At 41.2% G+C, this 26,085-nt stretch overlaps 1 protein-coding gene across 1 annotated transcript in view; it reads right to left on the bottom strand.

Annotated features, from left to right (window-relative positions):
* pxylp1.L (2-phosphoxylose phosphatase 1 L homeolog) overlaps positions 1 to 26,085 on the bottom strand; it is a 45,671-nt gene that overhangs the window by 6,017 nt on the left and 13,569 nt on the right. The window contains exons 2-3 of the mRNA XM_018263834.2: positions 10,358 to 10,490; positions 5,928 to 5,984 (exon numbers count right to left, since the gene is read on the bottom strand). Of these exons, the coding sequence (XP_018119323.1) occupies positions 5,928 to 5,984; positions 10,358 to 10,436 (136 nt within the window). The 5' untranslated portion in view covers positions 10,437 to 10,490. The remainder of the gene's footprint in view (positions 1 to 5,927; positions 5,985 to 10,357; positions 10,491 to 26,085) is intronic.

Here is a 26,085-nt window from a genome sequence, read left to right as displayed (position 1 = left end):
GCAGAGCACGAGGCACGAGCCTATAAATACAGTAGCCGGTTATTGCAATTAGTAGGTGGCGGGTTTGGCTCAAACCTGCCCATGACCAGGAAAACATGTTTGGATGTTGGCCTGAACTTGCCCAACCCACTGGTAAACCCACAAAATAAACAATACAAATTAGTATGGGGATGATTAGCATTTAATGGGGATGATTAGCATTTAAGAACTATAAAAAAAATATATAGAAAAAAAGGAATAGTAAAATCTGAACTAATAAAGTTACTACTCTCTTGCTGTCTGAACAAGAGGAACACAGGCCAAGCTTTAGTAAAATTATTGTTTTTATAGTAGTTCTCCTTTAATAGTTTTTAGTCATGTTGTATACATTTACAAATGACATAACTTCCATCCATCAATATTCAGCACAAGAGCAAGTTCTCTATAGTAATAAAATATTAACCGCATTTCACTTATTTATGCCTACAGACTGGTTTATATTCATATTCTGTACAGACAAAGCACAAACACTGGTGTTCTTGTTGTCACTAACATTTGCCTGCTGTCTGTTATTTTCTTTCTAACTTAAAGGGATACTGTCATGGGAAAACATTTTTTTGCACTGAAATCCATTTCTCAAAAGAGCAAACAGATTTTTTTATATTCAATTTTGAAATCTGACATGGGGCTAGACATTTTGTCAATTTCCCAGCTGCCCCTGGTCATGTGACTTGTGCCTGCACTTTAGGAGAGAAATGCTTTCTGGCAGGCTGCTGTTTTTCCTTCTCAATGTAACTGAATGTGTCTCAGTGGGACATGGGTTTTTACTATTGAGTGTTGTTCTTAGATCTACCAGGCAGCTGTTATCTTGTGTTAGGGAGCTGTTATCTGGTTACCTTCCCATTGTTCTTTTGTTTGGCTGCTGGGGGAGAAAAGGGAGGGGGGTGATATCACTCCAACTTGCAGTACAGCAGTAAAGAGTGATTGAAGTTTATCCGAGCACAAGTCACATGACTTGGGGCAGCTGGAAAATTGACAAAATGTCTAGCCCAAAGTCAGATTTCAAAATTGAATATAAAAAAAAAAAATTCAGTGCAGAATTCTGCTGGAGCAACACTATTAACTGATTGATTTTGAAAAAGAATTTTTTTCCCATGAAAGTATCCCTTTAAGGTAGGCACATAATGTAACATCTGCTCTTCCTCCTGATTTGTCCAAGCACTTTGGTGGCCCAATGGGGTTTTCTAATTGTTTGAATGATCAGATCATAATTGAGGCATAGAAAGACCTGTCCAGGGCTGTGGAATCAGTATATAAATCCTTCTCTGACTCCAACTTTCCAACTCCGATGCCTCTCTTTTTAAAGGAACAGTAAAACCAAATACTGAAAGTGGATCAAAGTAATTAAAATATAATGTACTGTTGCTCTGCACTGGTAAAAGTGTGTGCACATAATGCAACCTTTGCACTTAAACACTCCTACAAGCAAGCTGAGGTTACTCGTGCCACTTCACATTATATACCGATCTCTTGGATCGGACGGACTGAGCTGTTCTTTTAGATTATTCGAACGGGAGTAGCTAAATTTAGGTTTCTTGCTCACTTTATCCCGTAATTGTTCATCTGTACAAATCACATCCCAATATTTTAGGATTATCTGCTTTACTGGTGTGCTTTTTTGATTATATTGACTAACATAATAAATGTCATTCTTGTGAGTATCTGTGTTGTGTTATTTATGATCTACAGGGGATGACACTAGGGTAAAGAAGGTCACAATGGGTTAAATCACCTAATTAATAAGTTCTGGATAACAAGCACTGATTGGAGAATTGTAGGGTCCTAGCAGGGACTGAAACGTTGGATACTGATGCAACAGAAATAAATGAGAATTTTTTATACAGGTATATGGTATATGAGTGCTTGTTCTCTTGATGGTGAAAAAGATTTTTATTAAAGGTGAAAAAAGATAGCTAGGTATCATGCAGATTGGATCAGCACTCTCTGGGGTAAATTTACTAAAAGGCGAAAATTCGCCAGCGACAGCTTCACAGCCATCGCAACACCTCACCAGACGAAAATTAGATCAGACAACGCTAATTTACTAAAATGCAGAGTTTCATCCTGGGCGCCAAACTATGGCGATTTTTCATCAATAGAGTTATTTTAATGCCCTACACATGAGCCCACTGTAAAATAATGTATTGTATGTTAGAAAATGTATGGGGGAACCTGGTACCCAAAAAAAAATGTTATGCCTTTTGCAGCCTTACACCCTGAAAAAATGAAAAGACGCCAGCATTTTTTGGACTCAAAATGTAAGTAACAGAAGATTGAGGAAAATCTATGCACTCCATCTGGTCTGAGCTGGCGAAGTCAAGTCTGGCAAAAGAGGTAACGTTTAGTAAATCCGCATCTTATTGATTTTGCGGAGTAACGTCCAATCGACAGAGTGAAAATTTGCCTGGCGTTAGAGTTAGAAACACCGCTAGTGTCTATCTTCTTTGCTAGCGAAGTGACGCCTGCGCCTGTTGGTAAATTGGCAAAGTGACAGAAAGCGGTGGCGCTGGCAAATTGTCGCCCTTTAGTAAATCTGCCCTTCTGTCTTGTGTTTATTTAACATAGTGAAACAAATCGATGAGAAAGGTCCCCAGGCGGGACTGAAATGTTGGATAAAGATGTGTTTCACCATGTCTAAATAACACCAAAAAATTAAAATGTTTTAAAGAAACGAAAATATCATGTAGCGTTGCACTGGTAAGACAGATGTGCTTGCTTCAGAAACACTACTATAGTTCATATAAACAAGCTGCTGTGTAGCAATGGCAGAAATTTAAAAAGTCTATATGGCACAGGTTAAATAGTGGATAACAGATAACATTATGTTCTACAGAGCTTATCTGCTGTGTAACCTGAGCCTTTTCTCCTTTGAATGGCTGCCCCCATTGCTACACAGCAGCTTATTTATATAAACAATAGTAGTGTTTCTGAAGCAAACACAGCAGTTTTACCAGTGCAGGGCACCACTGCATTATATGTTTTTTACTTTAAGGGTAAGGGCACATCTGGCAATTCGGGGAGATTTAGTCGTCTGGCAACTAATCGCCTCTTCTTTGCGGCGACTAATCTCCCCGAACGGCTTCTCCCTGTCTTCCGCCTGCAGTATGGCACAAGCGGTGCTTCGTAATCCTGAAGTTGTCCGAAGTTTCCTCGTGATTTTTCATTATAGCCAGCTTTGTTTTCCAAAGTCGCCTGATGTTGCCTAACGAGGAAACTTAGGGCGACCTCGGAAAACAAAGCACCTCCTGCGCCATGCTAAAGGCGATTTTTCATTATAGCTGGCGGAAGACAGGGGGAAGCTGTTTGGGGAGATTAGTCACCCCAAAAGGAGGCGATTAGTCGCCAGGTGACTAAATCTCCCGAATTGCCAGGTGTGCCCTTACCCTTAAACACTTTAATTTTTTGATGTTCCTGTTCCTTTAATTTGTCATCGTCAGAGATCGCTGGTCCTATCTGCATGATATGAATAACCTTTGCACCTCACATTTGCTTGTTGAGGACTGAGTGCTGGCATATTGGACACAGTATATATATGTGAAGACGTTGGAACAGCCATTCAGAACATGTTTCTATAAGCCTTCCAGGAATGTTGGGTTAAACTAGTACTGCTGCAGTATCAGTATCCATGCTCTCTCCAGCTCCTCAATGCTAAGAGCCCACACTTTTATTACCAGAGTGGCCAGCTAGTGCAGTTATTTCTGCTTTACTGGTCTGATTATACACCTCAATCTTTAGCATCATAGCCACAGGCAGATGTATGTTGGCTCTCCTGCTGTTGAATTACTCTGAAATGTTGAAAAGATAATAATGACCAGCAATTTTCCTGTGCTACAGCCACAAAGCAAATGGATTGCTATGCGATGCCATCCTGCCGAAATTACACTGTAAACAGTAAATGGGCTAAAATAGCTGCCTCTCCTCATGTCCCTGGTACTAAAAGGATTGTGTTCTGTCATTCCAGACAAGGACATCAATAGAGACAGAGCAGACAGGACTCTCAAAGAACTATCATCCTATATTAGTAATCAATCTTTATGCACAGGTATTGGGAGGCTCCGGAGAGGAACATCACACAGACTAATGCAGAATGAAAAGCAAAGGCTGATATTTTTATCTTGCTTCAAGAATGGTTCTGCTCAGTACAAAAAAAAAATCTGATATATGAAATATAATTAAACCCTTTGTTTGAAGTGCTGGTCCACTCAATGAAGTGGATGGGTGATAGTGTTCACTGCTGTTCAGCAGAAGGCTAAGCACTAACAACCCATTCATCAGGATGGCACAAAACAGTTAAACACATTAAATCTGATCGAATTTTAAAAATGTATCGTCTTTGATGTGTCAAATTAATAAATACTTTCATGACTGTCAGGAAAGTTTTAAAGGAACAGTAAAAAACAAAATGTGAAAGCGGTTAAAAGCAATTAAAGTGGACCTGTCACCCAGACACAAAAATCTGTATAATAAAAGTCCTTTTTAAATTCAACATGAAATACAATTTCTATTTTTGATTAAAGAATTCATAGCTGTTGTAAGCTCATTTAAACATCTCAGCTGTCAATCAAATATTGTCTGCCCCTCCTCTATGCCTTAATAAGAGTGCCCACAAATTGGCTCCTGCCTGCTTGCTATAATTATGAATTCCCATATTGAAGGAAACAAGATTCAAATAATTTATATAGTGTAACTAAAGATCATTTTGATTGACTAATGTGATAAAATAGGATTTTGAATATTGTTTTTGGGTGACGGGTCCCCTTTAAAATATAGGGGGAGATTTAATAAAGGGCGAAGTGGCTAACGCTGGGGAAAATGACGTCATTTTGGCACTGTGCCGATCTACTAGCGGTCGGCGTAATTTCACTGGCGTAACTTCGCAAATTAGATAGACTCAGGCACAACTTCGCACTCTAACGCCAGGCGAATTTTCGCACTGGTAAAAGCTGTGTGTTTGCTTCAGAAAAATATTCAAATATTTGCTTATTTATGAAAAAAACCTGAATGTAAAAAACTCGATTGAATGCAATCGGTGTGAAAAACTCAATTACTCGAATTGATTACGTTTTCGGTGAAAAAAACCTTGAACACCTCGAATAGATCCATTCCATCGCACAACACCAAAAAAACCCCAAAAATCATGAAGGCTAAAAACATCTTCAAATGGTTCAAGGGACCTCTGCCATTGACATCTACATGACATCGACAGGTTTTAGCTGGAGTTTTTTTGGGTTCTGCCTTTTTTTTTTTGCAGCTTATGGGCATTATAAATCTAAAAAAAAATCGTTTTCGATCCTAAAAAATTAGAGTTTTTACTGAAACTACCCTTGAAACTCAACCTTTAATGAATAACCCTCTATATTTTGATTACTTTAATACACTTTACGTTTTTGCTGTACTTTAATAAATAAGGAAAATCACTGAACGGCCGGGAGTTTGATATTTAATAAAGCAGCTTATATATTTAGCAGGAAAACTTAAAAAAATACAATTATAAGAATTATAAAAGTCCAAGTGGAGAATTTAACAGCCTTCATATAAAAAAAACGAAGAAAAAAACTTCAACAGTTTCATTAGTCTGGAATTTCTCCTCTATGTTTAAGGAGCATGTAATTAAGCTGAAACATACGCTGCAAGGTCTAGAGCTCCCAAATGCCTGTGCCAAGTGACTGTATGAAATGAAAAGGGTGCGCCTTGCGGTAAAAGCAAGCTGGGAAACTGTAGCTATAGTCAGACATGTTTATTTGAATTACTGTAATAAGCTTATGTATATGCAGGTCGCATGCTTTTAGAGAGGAGAAATGTGTTTAAAAATGGCTGTTCTGTCGTCCTCATAAAATAAAATAAAAGGAATACTGTAAAACCAGTAAATGCCAGGGCAAGTCATGTACCTGGAAACACTTGCATTTCAGTCTTAAGCTGCAGGCTGACGGGCAACCATCTGGAAACTGGAAAAAACAAACAAATAAGAAATGTTTAAAACAGTAACAAAAAGGTGTAGATAAAATAACTTTTCCACCCACGAGGGTTTATATTCCTATAAATATCATGTTAATTTGCAGTGCCTTACAGTTCCCAGATCGACAATGGCTCTTAAATATGCATACATAATCCTCCCATCAGGGTTCTGTAGGTTTTGCCTGACCCTAAAGGCATTTTGCATAACAAAATCGATATTAAAACAAACAAGCCCTTCAGGTTCAACAAAGTCACCTCTGCAGGTTTGCCTTTGTGTATGAATGCCATACTGCTGATTCTTCATAAACATATTGTCCATATTCAAGTCACCTATGTCATTCATAAAGTAACATTAAGTAGTACAGGTATAGGATCCCTTATCCGGAAACCCGATATCCAGAAAGCTCCGGATTACAGAATGGCTTTCTCCCATAGACTCCATTTTATCCAAATAATCCAAATTTTTTAAAAATGATTTCCTTTTTCTCTATAATAATAAAACAGTAGCTTGTACTTGATCCCAACTAAGATTCAATTAATCCTTATTGGAAGCAAAACCAGGCTATTGGGTTTATTTAATGTTTAAATAAATTTCTAGTAGACTTAAGGCATGAAGACCCAAATTACGGAAAGATCCGTTAACCGTAAAACCCCAGGTCCCGAGCATTCTGGATAACAGGTCCCATACCTGTATTGTTTATTCTTTACAAATTGCCTCTACGTTATGCTATTTTCCCTTTGTTTGTGGCTCTTGGAAAGCAGAGAAAAACCCATTGCCTACCATTATGCATGCTTAATAAATATTCCCCTTTGGCTTTTCTGGTATAACAACAAGTTCTGGTATAACAAAAGTTTAGATTTTTTTGCTTTTAATCAGTAAAGGGTAAATATAATCTGTAAGAGCAAATATGTGAAAGGCACTGCAGCCACGCATTTGAATGGAAACATTCTGATCTATGCAAACACTTGTGTCCTGTAGAAAAGTATATGTTCTCCCAAGATTGTTTCCAAGTCTCAAATATAAATATATATATATATACAGTAAACATATAGGCTGTCATGGGACACAGTAAATCCAAGCTCATGAGTCAAAGGCACAAGAGTTGCTCGTTCTATGAATTCAACAACATAAACTTTAGGTTAATTCATAGAGACAAATCTCAATAAAGAAGATACAGAAAAGTAGCAAATTCATCATAAAACATCCACTCATACAGCAACACGACACTAATTATATATATAAAAGACAGACTTTACCTAAAAGGAGAAGAATTGGGACCATTTTTTCCGACGAAATGAGCAGTAACCTTCCAGATGCTGCTCACTATGGAAATGGCATTGGTCTGTCCAAACACACAGAATATTTTTATCCCTTGGCTGGGCACCTCCTAAAGAAGTTGATTTCTTTTAAGGCAGAACTAAGACAGAACTCTCTTTCACAGATCTGTGTGCATAACAGCCAATTCAGTTCCTTTAAAGTGAAGTAGACAGGCATGGAGCATAGGAAGAAAGGCTGGCTTGTTCTCCAAGGAGCTAATATTAACTGCAACTATTACTAGCCATTTCTTACAGCCTCACTATTAAATCTTTAAAGGGGTTGTTCACCTTTCAATTAACGTTTAGTATGATTTAGAGAGTGATATCCTGAGACAATTTGCAATTGGTTTTCATTTTTTATTATTGGTGGTGTTTAAGTTATTTAGCATTTTATTCAGCAGCTCTACAGTTTGCAATTTTAGCAATCCGGGTCCAAATTACATTATGATCTGTCCAGTGATCATTAGGTTTCAGCAAATTCAGTACTTTTCATAATTTCTAAGCCATTTCTAGAAAGCAATTGGCTGAGGATCCCTGATACCTGAAAACCTGTTACTTATACACACACATACTCTCCCACTCTCCTATTTGCACACTCTGTCACACAGACATTTACTCAAGATGTCATAACTGCCATTTTTCCATTGCCTGTAAAGAATTAAGAGAGGAAATATTTATTCACACTTTCTGTGTTTCTCCAATATTATTGAAATAACAACAGCATTATACAGCTCTATTTCAAATATTGGTAGGCTAACTATTCGTATAAATGTTCATAAAATTACTTTTCTTTTAAATGTTGTGTTGCCAGTATTGTTTGGCACTTGTCTAATTTTAGTTCACCAACTAAACTCAGTAAAATTTTTAACTTGTACGATTAAGGGGCAAGGAAGGGATATGCTTCTCTGTGGGAAATCCAACTACCTACTGTATATGTATGTATTTATAACTTTATTTATAAAGTACTACTAAGCAGTGCTGTGCAATTTTACTGTTTTTAAAAGTACACAGGGAGACAGTATTATAATATATATATATAAATATATAAAGAGTTTTGGTGCAGCGTGATAGGAGACACAGTGCGAAGGAAGTCCCTGCCTCGTAGAGCTTACAGTCTAAGTGGAAGGATAACACAGAGGCACAAAATAGGAGGGCAAATCAAATGCACAAATAGGAGGGCAACTACAACTATGTGACACATGATGCTAAAAGAAGGGGAATATGACTTTGGTTTTGGGTATAAGGGGCTGAATCTGTTTGTTTCTGTGGTGTGTGTCTGTGTAAGAGAGAATAAGCATCAATTGTATATATAGCAATTTGCTATTATGGGGAGCATCTAGAGTTGAATGTTATTTTTAAGTCTGCCTCTGAGCAGTGGCGATTTCATGCACACAGAGACACAGGCTGTAACTAATCACATCATGTCAGTAATGGGGCATAGAGAATAAAGAACTGATCCACTAAAACTTGACATTATACTCAAGGAAGGCGCTAAGGGGAAATTGCAGTCACTTTCTTTATACTTTTAGTTATAGTTCCCATGTTTATCACATAATATGCTTGCCCTGAAACCAAGCTTGACACACTCATATCCCTACACATATAAAAGGAAAAATGCCCTTTCCAGAGAATGGTGGAGTAGCATTGGGGCACTCAGGCAGAGAGGATGGAGAGGAGCACACAGATATTAGGACTGGGCAGGGAAGGGGCACAGAGATGAGTGCTGGAGAAAGGAGCAATAAACATAGACTGGTAAATAAGAGGGCAGGGAATGGGTATGGGGGCATGGACATGGAAAGGACACAATTCAGGGCTGGAGCTAGGGGTAGGCAGAGGCACATGTCTTCTGTACAGTTGGGGTGGATCAATCTGTAGGGACCAATCCTAAGGAAGGTGCAGGGAGATATTGAGTGATCAGGAGAACGCCATGCAACGCGAACCGAGCACCAGAAGGTTGTGGTTGTCAGGTAGCTTTCAGACCAAGCAAGGGGGGGCTTGAAAACTTGAGTGAGGGGAGGAGGAATAATAGTGGGCCCATGGTCTAAGGTTTACTGGTGGGCCCCTGGCATCACAGTATGTTGGGAGACAAGCTGACTAATATTGGCAGAAGACTTGGATGTCGGCCGGCTTGTCATTCGGGCAGGCTGGAAAATTTTTATCAGGTGCCCCTGGTCATGTGACTTGTGCCTGCACTTTAGGAAAGAAATGCTTTCTGGCAGGCTGCTGTTTTTCCTTCTCAATGTAACTGAAGGAGTCTCAGTGGGACATGGGTTTTTACTATTGAGTGTTGTTCTTAGATCTATCAGGCAGCTGTTATCTTGTGTTAGGGAGCTGTTATCTGGTTACCTTCCCATTGTTCTTTTGTTTGGCTGCTGGGGGGAAAAAGGGAGGGGGGTGATATCACTCCCACTTGCAGTACAGCATAAAGAGTGATTGAAGTTTATCAGAACACAAGTCACATGACTTGGGGCAGCTGGGAAATTGACAATATGTCTAGCCCAGTGATCCCCAACCAGTAGATCACGAGCAACATGTTGCTCCCCAACCCCTTGGATGTTGCTCCCAGTGGCCTCAAAGCAGGTGCTTATTTTTGAATTCCAGGCTTGGAGTCAACTTTTGGTTTCATAAGAACCAGGTGTACTGCTAAATAGAGCCTCCTGTAGTCTGCCAGTCCACATATGAGATACCAAATAGCCAATCACAGCCCTTATTTGGCACCCCAGGAACTTTTTGCATAACTGTGTTGCTCCCCAACTCTTTTTATTTTAGAATGTGGCTCACAGGTAAAAAAAGGTTGGGGACCCCTGTAGCCCCATGTCAGATTTCAAAATTGAATATAAAAAAATCTGTTTGCTCGTTTGAGAAATGGATTTCAGTGCAGAATTCTGCTGGAGCAGCACTGTTAACTGATTCATTTTGAAAATGTTTTTTTTCCCATGACAGTATTCCTTTAAATATTAATTAGAAATGTGAAGAGAAAACATTCAATTGTCTTTGTTTTTTAAATGAGCAAATTTTAAAAATATTAACGATAAGAATTACTTACAGAATTGAAGGCTGAGGCTTAGAAAGGCCAGCAGTCCAGCTAAGGCCAGCAGTAAGAGAAATCGGTTTCGGAGAAGCATTCTTCTGTGTCTTCTACTTTTTCTTCATGTTTTCAGTGCAATCCCTGAACACTCCTGTTGATGAGATTTTCATTCATTACTTGTGGACCAGCTACAACGTGCAGTTTAAAGCAGGATATGGGATGTTTCTATAAAAGCACTCAGAAGTCCTGTTGCCCATGGATACTGGGAATGTAGCCATGGCACAAGGGCCAAAGTTCTGCTCAGGAAAATGCCTCGGTCAACTACAAAGTTCAGTGAGCAAAATAAACAATTTTAATGGCAGATATAGATCAGTTTGTCATTAGGAAAGCATAGGAAAAGAATACACTCAGTTTAAGACACAAAGCTATACCCAAGCCTGCAAAGCTTTCCTTGTGTTCCACCAAGCCCAACCCTGCATCACTACTTCTTAAATTCACTCTGTGCCACACATCAAGGGATAATTTGTGAACTCCGATATCTTTAGATTTAAAGAGCTCCGTTCCAAGGAACTGATGTAAGCTCCAGGGGTAACTGGAGAAACAGTGAAGCTCAATTGAATTGTGATTTTGCAAAACTAAAAAATTCAGTCGGCGGTCTGGGTAGAATGTTGGTGAAACCTTTGAAATTGAATAGAGAATGATATTATTTTTTTTTTTTTATCAACAGGTGCTTTTACTCGATTTGCCTAAACAGAATAACATTGAATGAATCATTTATCCTACAGTGGAGACAAATCATGTAGCAGCTTTACACAGTTTTCCTTTGAGCAGTTGGCAGTTTTCCCTGAATATGGCACTTGTGAGCTGGCACATCAGTCTTTCTTCGACGAATACTGTATTGTACTGCTGCTGTTGATGGAAAGACGTCTCTTCTTAGATTTATTGCTATAAAAAGTAATCCTAACTGTGGCTCAAGAAACGCTAATGGTTACTTGGGGTCATTTATGACAACTAAGTGCAGTTGCGGCCGTGCAAGTTTGCCACAGTCAGTTGCACAAAAAATCCCATTCATTGAAGGTACCGGCGACAAAAGGCACTCCTTGCACTTCTGCTTGTTCCATCTCCCACCCCTAGTGGTGCACCAATTAATTCAGGAGAGCCCTCTACCACCACTTCCGAATGTGACGGTAGCTCCAGAGTTCCCCAATGGCCTGTATCAATTGCCATGCAGATGTCATTTTAAAATCAAGCAGAGGAAGGGATGAAATCCAAACACTGAAGATCTTCACTACAAAGTGCAAGTGGAATTGCAAATATTTTGTGTATCAGACATTCGATGCCTCACCATCGCTATTACGCTGAAATTACGAGAAGAAATGCAGCATTGGGTGTAAAACACATGATGAAATTGCACTTTCCTATGGTCATTATTCAGATCACAAATAATATTTGTTAACTTTCAAATGTACTTTTCTTTCCTCAGGAATTATTTCATTATATTCATCCATAAACATGTATACTGTTATTGTTGCCTGAAACTTTTCTTGCTCACTAATACAGGTATGGGACCCGTTATCCAGAATGCTAGGCGCCTGGGGTTTTTTCCGGATAATGTATCCTTCCGTAATTTGTCTCTTTATACCTTCAATCTAGTAGAAAATCATATAAACATTGAAAAACCCCAATAGGCTGGTTTTGTTTTCAACAGGGATTGTTTGGATCAAGTACAAGGTATTGTTTTATTATTACAGAGAAAAAGGAAATCATTTTTAAAAATTTGGATTTTTTGGATAAAATGGAGTCTATGGGAGACATCCTTTCTGTAATTCAGAGCTTTCTGGATCCTATACCTGTTATCTGTGACTCTGGTATTTATTTCCCTGTCTCTTATTTTGTTTTCCCCCAAGCTTTTTCTGTTCTCTATTACTCTTTCTCTTTTGTATTTAATTCGATTTTTTCTTCCAGCGAGTTATTTTAAATCTTCACCCAAATGCCAATATCAGGGATTCCTAAATTCCCCCTGTGCACTATCTGATTCCAAATCCCTTCTGGCTTAACCACTGATGTCAACCTGTGAGCAGCCATATTGGTAGAGGCAACCATACTTCCTATACATCTGCACCATTGAGCATCAGCATGTGAGCAGGGATTTAATCAGAAAAAGAGCTTTCCAAAGGGCACACAGGCAGATTCAGGGAGATTAGTTGCCTTGCGACAAATCTCCTCCTCTTTGGGACGACTATTCTCCCCAAACTGCCTCCCCTGCCTTCCTGAAGGCTAAAATTCAACTCGCCGGCGGGATGGCAATTTGAGCGATCCATTTTCTGAACTTGCGCAAAGTTGTCTCACGAGGAAACTTCGGGCGACTTCGGAAAACAAAATTGAAAATTTGTTGCAGGGCAACTAATCTCCCCGAATCTGCCTGTGTGCCCTGACCATAAAACCCACAGTATCTTGCACTGCATTCATTTTAATACAATGCTTATTAATTTTCTAGGCCTAATGATTTGATAATAGGACCAGTTTGCCTTTATTCTGTTAACTGTAAAAGAAAAAGAGATGTTTGGACCTTATCTTTCTAGACACATGTGTAAACTTTAAACTATAACAGGAAACCATGGTAATCCTCACTGCAGCCTGGAAAATAACACGACACATAGAAGAAGGATTAATATGCTTAGTCTCATCCAAGAGGGTGTTCACCTGAAAATCGATATTTAGGATGGCGTGCAATGGCTTGTCATTTTTTTGTGTTCTTGGGGTCATTTAACTTTACATAACAGCTCTTTAATTTGACATTTAAACCCATATCTGTGCTAGGGTAGCTGTCCATACCAACTAAGTAAGGGTTTTAATGGCAGTCTGGAAGGCCAAGCAAATAATAAAATAAAAACTAACATTGCCTTTAAGTTCTGAATCATGTTTCGGCTCGTTGACCTCCTGGAAAATAAAAACGTTTCCACTCTTCTTGAAGCCAGATGGGGTGCCATGTCTCTGCAGAACAGAATGGCATTTTTGTTGGTGTGTATTGATCCTGTGTAAGACACCAACTTCAGAACAATCTCCACCCCATGTGTAAATGTTGTGTGAATGCTTTATTGCTTAACCTTTCATGGTGCAATTTCCGCTTATCCACCAACAATCCTTCAATTTGTCTGTTTAAATCTGGCTCCATGATCTTTGTCCCTGCAGCTGGAGTTGGAAACAGTAAAGGCAAAAATAAAATCCAATACAAATCTCTACACAGTCACAGACTGCTCTACAGGGAAACAAACAAAGCTGCTTGAGTTCTGCATGGCTAGGAAGTAAGGTGGGGGGCTCCCCCTGCTGTTCATTAGTATGATTGTTTCCCTGCAGAGCAGTTAGGGACCGTCTGACAATTCCTATCCACAGCAGTAAATGAAGCGAGAATTTCACTGCATACAGTCAGGTTTCTTATAAAAACGGTACACATTTCATTTTTTTGCCTTTACATGCCCTTTAATAAATAGGCCCCTGAATGTAGGATGAGCATGCTTCCTTCTGTCTAGTATGTCTTCAGATGCAGTTATGTGCTCTCAGTTTCAACATTTGATTTTTGTCTTTGGTTATTTGAAATTAAACATAGGCTTTAAATAATTGGCAAATAATTCCTCTCTCTTTTTAGTTACATTTTAGTGTCCTAACTTTTTTGTAAATGAGGTTGTTTATATACATGTATGACTGCATGATTGTTAAGATGAGTTCTGTCTGCATGATACTAAGAAACTAATTTAACTAATGTCCTATTTCTACTAAACAAACAAGCTCACACCCACACTGAATGCTGTTACAGTGAATAGCTAGAGAAACCGACTATTCACACCTAGCACTCTCTGTATACTTCCTCATGTTATCACTCTTCATTATTTTCCCTTCTACGTAATCCACTTTTCTGTTATTTAAATCAACCCTTAAAGGAACAGTAACACCAAAAAATGAAAGTGTTTTAAAGTAATGGAAATATCAGCACTGGTAAAACGGATCTCTTTGCTTCAGAAACACTATTATAGTTCATATAAACAAGCTGCTGAGTAGCAATGATGGAAACTGAAAAAAATCTTTATGGTACTGGTTAAATAGTGGATAACAGATAACACCATTATGTTCTATCTGCTGTGCCACCTGGGCCTTTTCTCCTTTGAATAGCTGCCCCCATTGCTATACAGAAGCTTATTTATATAAACAATAGTAGTGTTTCTGAAGCAAACACAGCAGTTTTACCATTGCAGAGCAACACTGCATTATATTTTTATTACTTTGAAACACTTTAATTTTTTGATGTTACCATTCTTTTAAACACCTCTATGTTAGCCAGTGGCCTCTGTCTACTCTAGCTAGAGCTGCATTAAACTTTTCTAGCAGAACTTACCCTTTATCTCCAGATTTCACCTATTGAATTTAACCATTACTATTCATTGGCCATTTGAAATTTTTTTTATAAAATGGCCTTTCTCTAATTTGGAGCTTTCTGGATAATGGGTTTCCAGATAATGCATCCAATACTTGTATTTGTTTGTCTGGTATAAACTGGGCCAGTTGAGATATAACTGTTATTTATCGAAACTTTAATTTATGAGTTTTTTTCCAACTCTAATAAACTCACAATTTAAACAAACTCAATGTTTGCTTATTTATGAAAAAATCTGAATGTAAAAAAACTCGACTGAATGCAATCAGTGAAAAACCTCGAATACCTGGAATTTATAGAGTTTTCGAGTAAAAAAAAACAGCGTAAAACACCCGAAAATTCGGGAAGGCAAAAAACATCTTCAAATGGAAAATTCCTCCACGCAAACAATTTTGCTTTTCCACACGTAGTGAAAGTTCTTAAAGGGATCCTGTCATCGGAAAACATGTTTTTTTCAAAACACATCAGTTAATAGTGCTACTCCAGCAGAATTCTGCACTGAAATCCATTTCTCAAAAGAGCAAACAGATTTATTTATGTTCAATTTTGAAATCTGACATGGGGCTAGACATTTTGTCAATTTCCCAGCTGCCCCTGGTCATGTGACTTGTGCCTGCACTTTAGGAGAGAAATGCTTTCTGGCAGGCTGCTGTTTTTACTTCTCAATGTAACTGAATGTGTCTCAGTGAGACATGGGTTTTTACTATTGAGTGCTATTCTTAGATCTACCAGGCAGCTGTTATCTTGTGTTAGGGAGCTGTTATCTGGTTACCTTCCCATTGTTCTTTTGTTTGGCTGCTGGGGGGAAAAAGGGAGGGGGGGGTGATATCAATTCAACTTGCAGTACAGCAGTAAAGAGTGATTGAAGTTTATCAGAGCACAAGTCACGTGACTTGGGGCAGCTGGGAAACTGACAATATGTCTAGCCCCATGTCAGATTTCAAAATTGAATATAAAAAAAATCTGTTTGCTTTTTTGAGAAATGGATTTCAGTGCAGAATTCTGCTGGAGCAGCACTATTAACTGATTCATCTTGAAAAAAAAACTTTTTTCCCATGACAGTATCCCTTTAAGAAAGCACTAGGGACATCCACAATTTGCAAAGAAATAAAGTGTCTAATGAACAATATCACATTGCGAAATGTGAGTTTTCATTTTTATTTCTTTTTTTTAATTTTCATTTTTATTCCATTTACAACTTTTATGACATACTGCCAATAAGAGCTTTAATAGCCTAAAAATAATGGAGAGAATTTCTGCATAAAAAGATTAGGGCTGGGTCAAACAGCCGGCTCCAGTTAGAATCAATAGCAGCCCTCGATGTCTGCCTCCAGGAAAGTATACTTTTAAACTCTATAAAACGGCTCCAGACATGGATCATTAGAACCAAGTTTACATTTGCTGAACAGTTCAGTGAATATGAAGAAAGCAGATAGAAAAGAGATAGGAATCCATTATGTATAATCCAATCATTCTCAGAACAGCATAAGAATAATTACAGTATGGCTATATACTCACTGCACACTAATGGATACTTTCACTAGACTATTTTAGTGATTATCTCTTGTTAATGATTAGGAGCCCCGTTCCTAAAAAGGATTTGTAGAGCAGCATTTACTGGCAATTTATTTACCAGGTGCGGCATGCAAAGTTGCGTCCAACAAAATTGTAAGCAACTCATCAAAACCAACGTAATCGCTTAATCGCATTTCCTTGAATTTGGTACTACGGGTATGGGACCTGTTATCCAGAATGCTCGGGACCTGGGGTTTCCCGGATAACGGATCTTTCCGTAATTTGGGTCTTCATGACTTAAGTCTACTAGAAATTAATTTAAACATTAAATAAACCCAATAGTCTGGCTTTGCTTCCAATAATAATATCCAATAATAATATCTTAGTTTGGATCAAGTACAAGCTACTGTTTTATTATTACGAAGAAAAAGGAAATCATTTTTAAAAATTTGGATTATTTGGATAAAATGGAGTCTATTGGAGACAACCATTCCGTAATACGGAGCTTTCTGGATATCGGGTTTCCGGATAAGGGATCCTATACCTGTACCATTTTCAGAGTGCAGATTGCATTGATTCTGGCGCAAATGGTAAAAACAGCATAAGCACCAGACTGGCATAAATACGCCCCTTGGTAATTTCCATATTTCCCAGATGTCATTTATAGCAACTTTATAGGGGTTTTTTCGCCTTTAAATGAACTTTTATGATGTAGAGAGTGATAGCCCAAATTACTCTAGCAACCCTGCATTGATCTGAATAAGAGACTGGGATATGAAAAGTGAGGACTTGAACAGAAAGAGGAGTAATAAAAAGTAGCAATAAAATAATTTTGTATTGCCATACGGACCATTTATCTTTTTTAGATGGGGTCAATGATCCCTATTTGAAAGATTGAAAGAATCAGAAGGCAAATAATTAGCCTTATAAATGGTGAGTTCTAATGTCATCAGTTATAAACAGTGAGTTCTGATGTCATTTCTGTCACATGACTCACTGAAACTTGTGTATTATAATAAATAAAGTACACCCAGCTACAAAATATGAGGATATTAGAAGTTACCTCAGAGTTCCATGACTTGTATAAAAACACTCAGCCTTCGGCCTCCTGTTTTTATATGGTCATGAAACTCATCGGTAACCTATAATATCCTTAAAATTTACAAGAGGGGATACTTTATTCACTATATAAATTAAGACACCTCTTCACTAACCATTAATATAAGACTCAGGTCTTAACTGTCTCCTATCAATCGCCTCCTGGAACCAGGAAACGGAACCAGAACTGATCTTATTTCTATCCTAAATATTGACTACACTTTTAATTTTGATTTTTTCTTGCATCAGGGAATAGTTGATTATTCTTACAAATCTTATCCAAAATTGGCCACCCATACCTTCATATTGCAAGGCCCCTTTGATAGGATATTCTGACCTGCCACAGTTAATCCAAACTTAATAGCATCAGCTTCTATTACAGGTAAACCTCATTTTCTGCCTGATGATTTGCAATAAATTTAAGCTTCATGTCTCTGCAGCAACTCAGAGCACACTGAGCATGTGCAGTGTCACCGACACTCCTAACAAAGTCCAAGATGGTGAGATCCTGTGTAAACTTTGAAGACTGGAATAATTACTACTACACAGATGCTGAACCTTTATTCTGGTGCAATAAGTTATAGGATATAATAAAAACATTTCTAGCTTATTCGATTTTCGGGTTTAGTTCTCATTTAGTTTTCTTTACACCACAAGCTTTGGAACCGTGGTGTAATACAAAAAATTAGAAAGTGAAAATGATGCCTTTACACGAACAGGACCTGTTATCCAGAATGCTCGACCTGTGGTTCTGCAGATAATGGGTCTTTCTGGTTTTCCATACCTTCAGTCTACTAAAAAACAAATTTAAACAAGAAATAAAGCCAATAGGATAGTTTTGCCTCCAATTTAGGGTTGCCACCTTTTCTGGAAAAAAATACCGGCCTTAATATATATTTAACGTTTTTCCCTATTAATAACATTGGGCTCAACCATCATTTTACCGGCCATTTGGCAACCCTACTCCAATAAGGATTAATTATATATTAGTTGGGATCAAGTACAAGCTACTATTTTATTATTACAGAGAAACAGGAAATCATTTTTAAAAATGTGAATGGAGTCTATGGGAGATGGCCACACACACACACACGCACGCACGCACACACACATTCCAGCACTCTCTCACACACACATTCCAGCACTCTCTCACACACACACAGTCCAGCACTCTCTCACACACACATTCCTGCACTCTCTCACACACACATTCCTGCACTCTCACACACACATTCCAGCACTCTCTCACACACACAGTCCAGCACTCTCTCACACACACATTCCTGCACTCTCTCACACACACATTCCTGCACTCTCTCACACACACATTCCAGCACTCTCTCACACACACAGTCCAGCACTCTCTCACACACACAGTCCAGCACTCTCTCACACACACATTCCTGCACTCTCTCACACACACATTCCTGCACTCTCTCACACACACACAGGGTCGGACTGGGGGGCCTGGGGCCAACCGGGACTGCTGTCCAGGGCCCCCCAGTCCCCCAGCCCCCGCCTCCCCTTGCTGCAGGGCCCCTGCCTCCCCTTGCTGCGGCACCAGCGCCGCGCTCCCCTTTGCCGTTGTCCCATGCCGGCGCGCATGCGCAGACTGCACCCGTGCCGACGAGAATGCGCAGACAGCGCATCGCGCCGGCTACGTTTTTTTTTTTTTAACTATTACGATTGGGGGTCTGGCCCGGCGGGGCCCCTTGAAGGTCGGGGCCCACCGGGTATTTTCCCGGTGTCCCGCCGGGCCAGTCCGACACTGCACACACAGTCCAGCACTCTCTCACACACACAGTCCAGCACTCTCTCACACACACAGTCCAGCACTCTCTCACACACACATTCCTGCACTCTCTCACACACACATTCCTGCACTCTCACACACACACATTCCAGCACTCTCTCACACACACAGTCCAGCACTCTCTCACACACACATTCCTGCACTCTCTCACACACACAGTCCAGCACTCTCTCACACACACATTCCAACACTCTCTCACACACACAGTCCAGCACTCTCTCACACACACATTCCTGCACTCTCTCACACACACATTCCTGCACTCTCACACACACACATTCCAGCACTCTCTCACACACACAGTCCAGCACTCTCTCACACACACATTCCTGCACTCTCTCACACACACATTCCTGCACTCTCTCACACACACAGTCCAGCACTCTCTCACACACACAGTCCAGCACTCTCTCACACACACATTCCTGCACTCTCTCACACACACAGTCCAGCACTCTCTCACACACACAGTCCAGCACTCTCTCACACACACATTCCAGCACTCTCTCACACACACAGTCCAGCACTCTCTCTCACACACACATTCCAGCACTCTCTCACACACACAGTCCAGCACTCTCTCACACACACATTCCTGCACTCTCTCACACACACATTCCTGCACTCTCTCACACACACATTCCAGCACTCTCTCACACACACAGTCCAGCACTCTCTCACACACACATTCCTGCACTCTCTCACACACACATTCCAGCACTCTCTCTCTCACACACACACACACATTCCAGCACTCTCACACACATTCCAGCACTCTCTCACACACACAGTCCAGCACTCTCTCACACACACATTCCAGCACTCTCTCCACACACACACACATTCCACCACTCTCACACACACATTCCAGCACTCTCTCTCTCACACACACACACATTCCAGCACTCTCACACACATTCCAGCACTTCTCACACACACACATTCCACCACTCTCACACACATATTCCAGTACTCTCTGACACACACAGTGAATGGAGTCTATGGGAGATGGCCACACACACACACGCACGCACGCACACACACATTCCAGCACTCTCTCACACACACAGTCCAGCACTCTCTCACACACACATTCCTGCACTCTCTCACACACACATTCCTGCACTCTCTCACACACACATTCCAGCACTCTCTCACACACACAGTCCAGCACTCTCTCACACACACAGTCCAGCACTCTCTCACACACACAGTCCAGCACTCTCTCACACACACATTCCTGCACTCTCTCACACACACATTCCTGCACTCTCTCACACACACACATTCCAGCACTCTCTCTCTCACACACACACACACCACATTCAGCACTCTCACACACATTCCAGCACTCTCTCACACACACACATTCCACCACTCTCACACACATATTCCAGCACTCTCTCACAGACACAGTCAGCACTCTCTCACACACACATTCCTGCACTCTCTCACACACACATTCCTGCACTCTCTCACACACACAGTCCAGCACTCTCTCACACACACAGTCCAGCACTCTCTCACACACACATTCCTGCACTCTCTCACACACACATTCCAACACATCTCTCACACACACAGTCCAGCACTCTCTCACACACACATTCCTGCACTCTCTCACACACACATTCCTGCACTCTCACACACACACATTCCAGCACTCTCTCACACACACAGTCCAGCACTCTCTCACACACACATTCCTGCACTCTCTCACACACACATTCCTGCACTCTCTCACACACACATTCCAGCACTCTCTCACACACACAGTCCAGCACTCTCTCACACACACAGTCCAGCACTCTCTCACACACACATTCCTGCACTCTCTCACACACACAGTCCAGCACTCTCTCACACACACAGTCCAGCACTCTCTCACACACACATTCCTGCACTCTCTCACACACACATTCCAGCACTCTCTCACACACACATTCCAGCACTCTCTCACACACACAGTCCAGCACTCTCTCACACACACATTCCTGCACTCTCTCACACACACATTCCAGCACTCTCTCTCTCACACACACACACACATTCCAGCACTCTCACACACATTCCAGCACTCTCTCACACACACAGTCCAGCACTCTCTCACACACACATTCCTGCACTCTCTCACACACACATTCCTGCACTCTCACACACACACAGTCCAGCACTCTCTCACACACACAGTCCAGCACTCTCTCACACACACATTCCTGCACTCTCTCACACCACATCCAGCACTCTCTCACACACACAGTCCAGCACTCTCTCACACCCCCACATTCCTGCACTCTCTCACACACACATTCCTGCACTCTCACACACACACATTCCAGCACTCTCTCACACACACAGTCCAGCACTCTCTCACACACACATTCCTGCACTCTCTCACACACACAGTCCAGCACTCTCTCACACACACATTCCAACACTCTCTCACACACACAGTCCAGCACTCTCTCACACACACATTCCTGCACTCTCTCACACACACATTCCTGCACTCTCACAACACACATTCCAGCACTCTCTCACACACACAGTCCAGCACTCTCTCACACACACATTCCTGCACTCTCTACACACACATTCCTGCACTCTCTACACACACATTCCAGCACCTCTCACACCACACAGTCCAGCACTCTCTCACACACACAGTCCAGCACTCTCTCACACACACATTCCTGCACTCTCTCACACACACAGTCCAGCACTCTCTCACACACACAGTCCAGCACTCTCTCCACACACATTCCAGCACTCTCTCACACACACAGCCAGCACTCTCTCTCACACACACATCCAGCACTCTCTCACACACCAGTCCAGCACTCTCTCACACACACATTCCTGCACTCTCTCACACACACATTCCTGCACTCTCTCACACACACATTCCAGACTCTCTCACACACACAGTCCAGCACCTCTCCAACACCATCCTGCACTCTCTCACACACACATTCCAGCACTTCTCTCTCACACACACACACACATTCAGACTCTAACACATTCCAGCACTCTCTCACACACATCCAGCACTCTCTCACACACACATTCCAGCACTTCTCACACACACACACACATTCCACACTCTCACACACACATTCCAGCCTCTCCTCTCACACAACACACTTGCTCTCACACACATCCAGCACTCTCTCACACACACACATTCACCACTCTCACCACTATTCCAGTACTCTCTGACACACACAGTAATGGAGTCTATGGGGATGGCCACACACACACACGCACGCACGCAACACACATTCCAGCACTCTCTCACACACACAGTCCAGCACTCTCTCACACACACATTCCTGCACTCCTCAACACACATTCCTGCACTCTCTCACACACACATTCCAGCACTCTTCACACACACAGTCCAGCACTCTCTCACACACCAGTCAGCTCTTACACACACATCCTGCACTCTCTCACACACACATTCCTGCACTCTCTCACACACACATTCTGCACTCTCTCACACACACATTCCAGCACTCTCTTCTCACACACACACACCACATTCCAGACTCTCACACACATTCCAGCACTCTCTCACACACACCATTCCACCACTCTCACACACATATTCAGCACTCTCTCACAGACACAGTCCAGCACTCTCTCACACACATTCCTGCACTCTCTCACACCACATTCCTGCACTCTCTCACACACACAGTCCAGCACTCTTCACACACACAGTCCAGCACTCTCTCACACACACATTCCTGCACTCTCTCACACACACATTCAACACTCTCTCACACACACAGTCCAGCACTCTCTCACACACACATTCCTGCACTCTCTCACACACACATTCCTGCACTCTCACACACACACATTCCAGCACTCTCTCACACACAACAGTCCAGCACTCTCTCACACACACATTCCTGCACTCTCTCACACACACATTCCTGCACTCTCTCACACACACATTCCAGCACTCTCTCACACACAAGTCCAGCACTCTCTCACACACACAGTCCAGCACTCTTCACACACACATTCTGCACTCTCTCACACACACAGTCCAGCACTCTCTCACACACACAGTCCAGCACTCTCTCACACACACATTCCAGCACTCTCTCACACACACAGTCCAGCACTCTCTCACACACACATTCCTGCACTCTCTCACACACACATTCCAGCACTCTCTCACACACACAGTCCAGCACTCTCTCACACACACACATTCCTGCACTCTCTCACACACACATTCCTGTACTCTCTCACACACACATTCCAGCACTCTCTCTCTCACACACACACACACATTCCAGCACTCTCACACACATTCCAGCACTCTCTCACACACACACATTCCACCACTCTCACACACACATTCCAGCACTCTCTCTCTCACACACACACACAGTCCAGCACTCTCACACACATTCCAGCACTCTCTCACACACACACATTCCACCACTCTCACACACATATTCCAGTACTCTCTCACACACACAGTCCAGCACTCTCTCACACACACACACACACACACACACACACACACACAGTCCAGCACTCTCTCTCTCACACACACACACACAGTCCAGCACTCTCACACACACACAGTCCAGCACTCTCAGATATTAATGAAAAAGTATTCACCGTTTGAGTGCTGGACTTTGTAATTTCAATGACTGTTGCTCTAATGTTATATTGTAATTGTACATGGAGCACCTGGTTATGCACAGGAAATCCTTGTTCTATAAAAGTCATATTTATTAATACAAATGAGAACAAGCCATTCAGCTTCCTCTGCCAAAAGAAAATAAAACACTTACTGAAACTTTATTCTCAACTGTTTTGCAAGGCACACATGGCACACCTTACATTGCACTGGGGAAATTAATTGGGAGTGTGTGCAAGAAGTCAGAATCAAGTGTGCCTCCTCTATATATATATATATATATATATCTATATATATATATATATATCTATATATATCTATATATATATATCTATATCTATATATATATCTATATCTATATATATATCTATATATATATATATCTATATATATATATCTATATCTATATATATATATCTATATCTATATATCTATATCTATATATATATATCTATCTATATCTATATATATCTATATCTATATCTATATATATATCTATATATATATCTATATCTATATCTATATATCTATCTATCTATATATATTTATATCTATATATCTATCTATCTATATATCTATATATCTATATATCTATCTATCTATCTATCTATCTATCTATCTATATATATATATATATATATATATATATATATATAAAGAGAACCAGCAGGTAGGGATAAGTAAATACATGTGTAGGGATGTGAAAATCTTAGACACCCTTACACTTTACACACAGGCACATCCCTAGTAATATGGACACCTCAGTGGGTCCTTATGGGGACCTTGTGCTTATGTAACCCCTGTAGTTCACACAGTGTACACTAGTGGCACTGTGCCAGAGTATAAAAGGTTTAGGAACCATGTGCTCTGGGTCCATTGCTTTAGCCCAACCAAGCAGGCTGGAAGAGAATGGGTAGTGCTGACCCTAGGCGCCTTGGCCCTAGTAATTAGACAGCTATACTCAAGAAATTGAGATTGACTGGGTAATGGGGTAACTCAAACTCTCTATCTCAGTCAGACACCTCCGCTCCACTTGATAAAGGGCGTGTAGCCTGAAACATGTAGTGAAGAATAAACCACTTAGCAGTTAATCTGCATCGTGTGCTCTCTCTCGGTCTTACTGAGTTTTTTAGACAGCTATACTCGTTTATAGATCACTCTAGGAGTGATAGAGAGGTTATTTAGTTGAGCAGCTCAAGGTTCTGCAGAGGAGATTAGAGGGATTAAGATCCCAGGGTATTACTGACCCAGAGTAAGGAACTAAAGGTGGCCATACACGGATAGATCCGCTCGTTTGGCGATGTCGCCAAACGAGCGGATCTCCCTCCGATATGCCCACCTTGAGGTGGGCAATATCGGGCTGATCCGATCGTGGGCCCTAGGGCCCAACGATCGGATCCTAGCGTTCGCCAAACGGGCGGTCGGATCGCGGGACCGCATCAACGAACAGATGCGGCCGCGATCCGACGGGATTTTTAATCCCATCCGATCGAGATCTGGCCGACTTTCGGCCAGATCTCGATCGGGGAAGCCCGTCGGGGGCCCCCATACACGGGCCAATAAGCTGCCGACACGGTCTGTCGGCAGCTTTTATCGGCCCGTGTATGGCCACCTAAAGTGTTGAGATAGGGGTGTCAGGAGTTCCCCTAGTCTGCCACTGAAGATATCCTGAAAACTGGGCAATACCCATCACATGCTGTCAACTCACTCTCTGCTGTATATTCCCTAGCCTGTGGGGATTCAGCCTATACGTGCTATATGCTTCCTTTATGCTGCTGTGTATGTTCTATGCTCCATTGTGGATCAAGGTGCTAAATGATCTATGTGCTATTGTTCAATAAATACAGTTCTTGGTTCAAACGTTAAAGAACTACTGGCGCCCATCATTGAGCTATCGCACCCAGTTACAGTTACACTACACCCTGCCTCCACCGCGTTGCGAGGGCTTACCCCTGAGAAAGAGAGCTCATCTGTGGTCTCAGCCCACAAAGGAAAGTAGCTAAAACTGCCCTCGCACAAGTCAGTTTACTATAGCGCTACACATGTATGGGATCAGGGATATGAGTTCTGAATTATGTGAAAGCCATCTCTCATAAGCTCCATTACATAGTGAATAAAGTGCCCCCTCTTGTAAAATATAAGGATATTATAAGTAACCGAGGACTTCCATGACCATATAAAAGTACAAGGCCGAAGCCTAAGTGTTTTTATACAGGTTATGG

Source organism: Xenopus laevis, chromosome 5L (genome assembly GCF_017654675.1).
Source record: "Xenopus laevis strain J_2021 chromosome 5L, Xenopus_laevis_v10.1, whole genome shotgun sequence".
Lineage (NCBI taxonomy): Eukaryota > Metazoa > Chordata > Amphibia > Anura > Pipidae > Xenopus > Xenopus laevis.
Note: the sequence above shows the minus strand (reverse complement) of the source record. Positions and strands in the feature narration are given on the sequence as shown.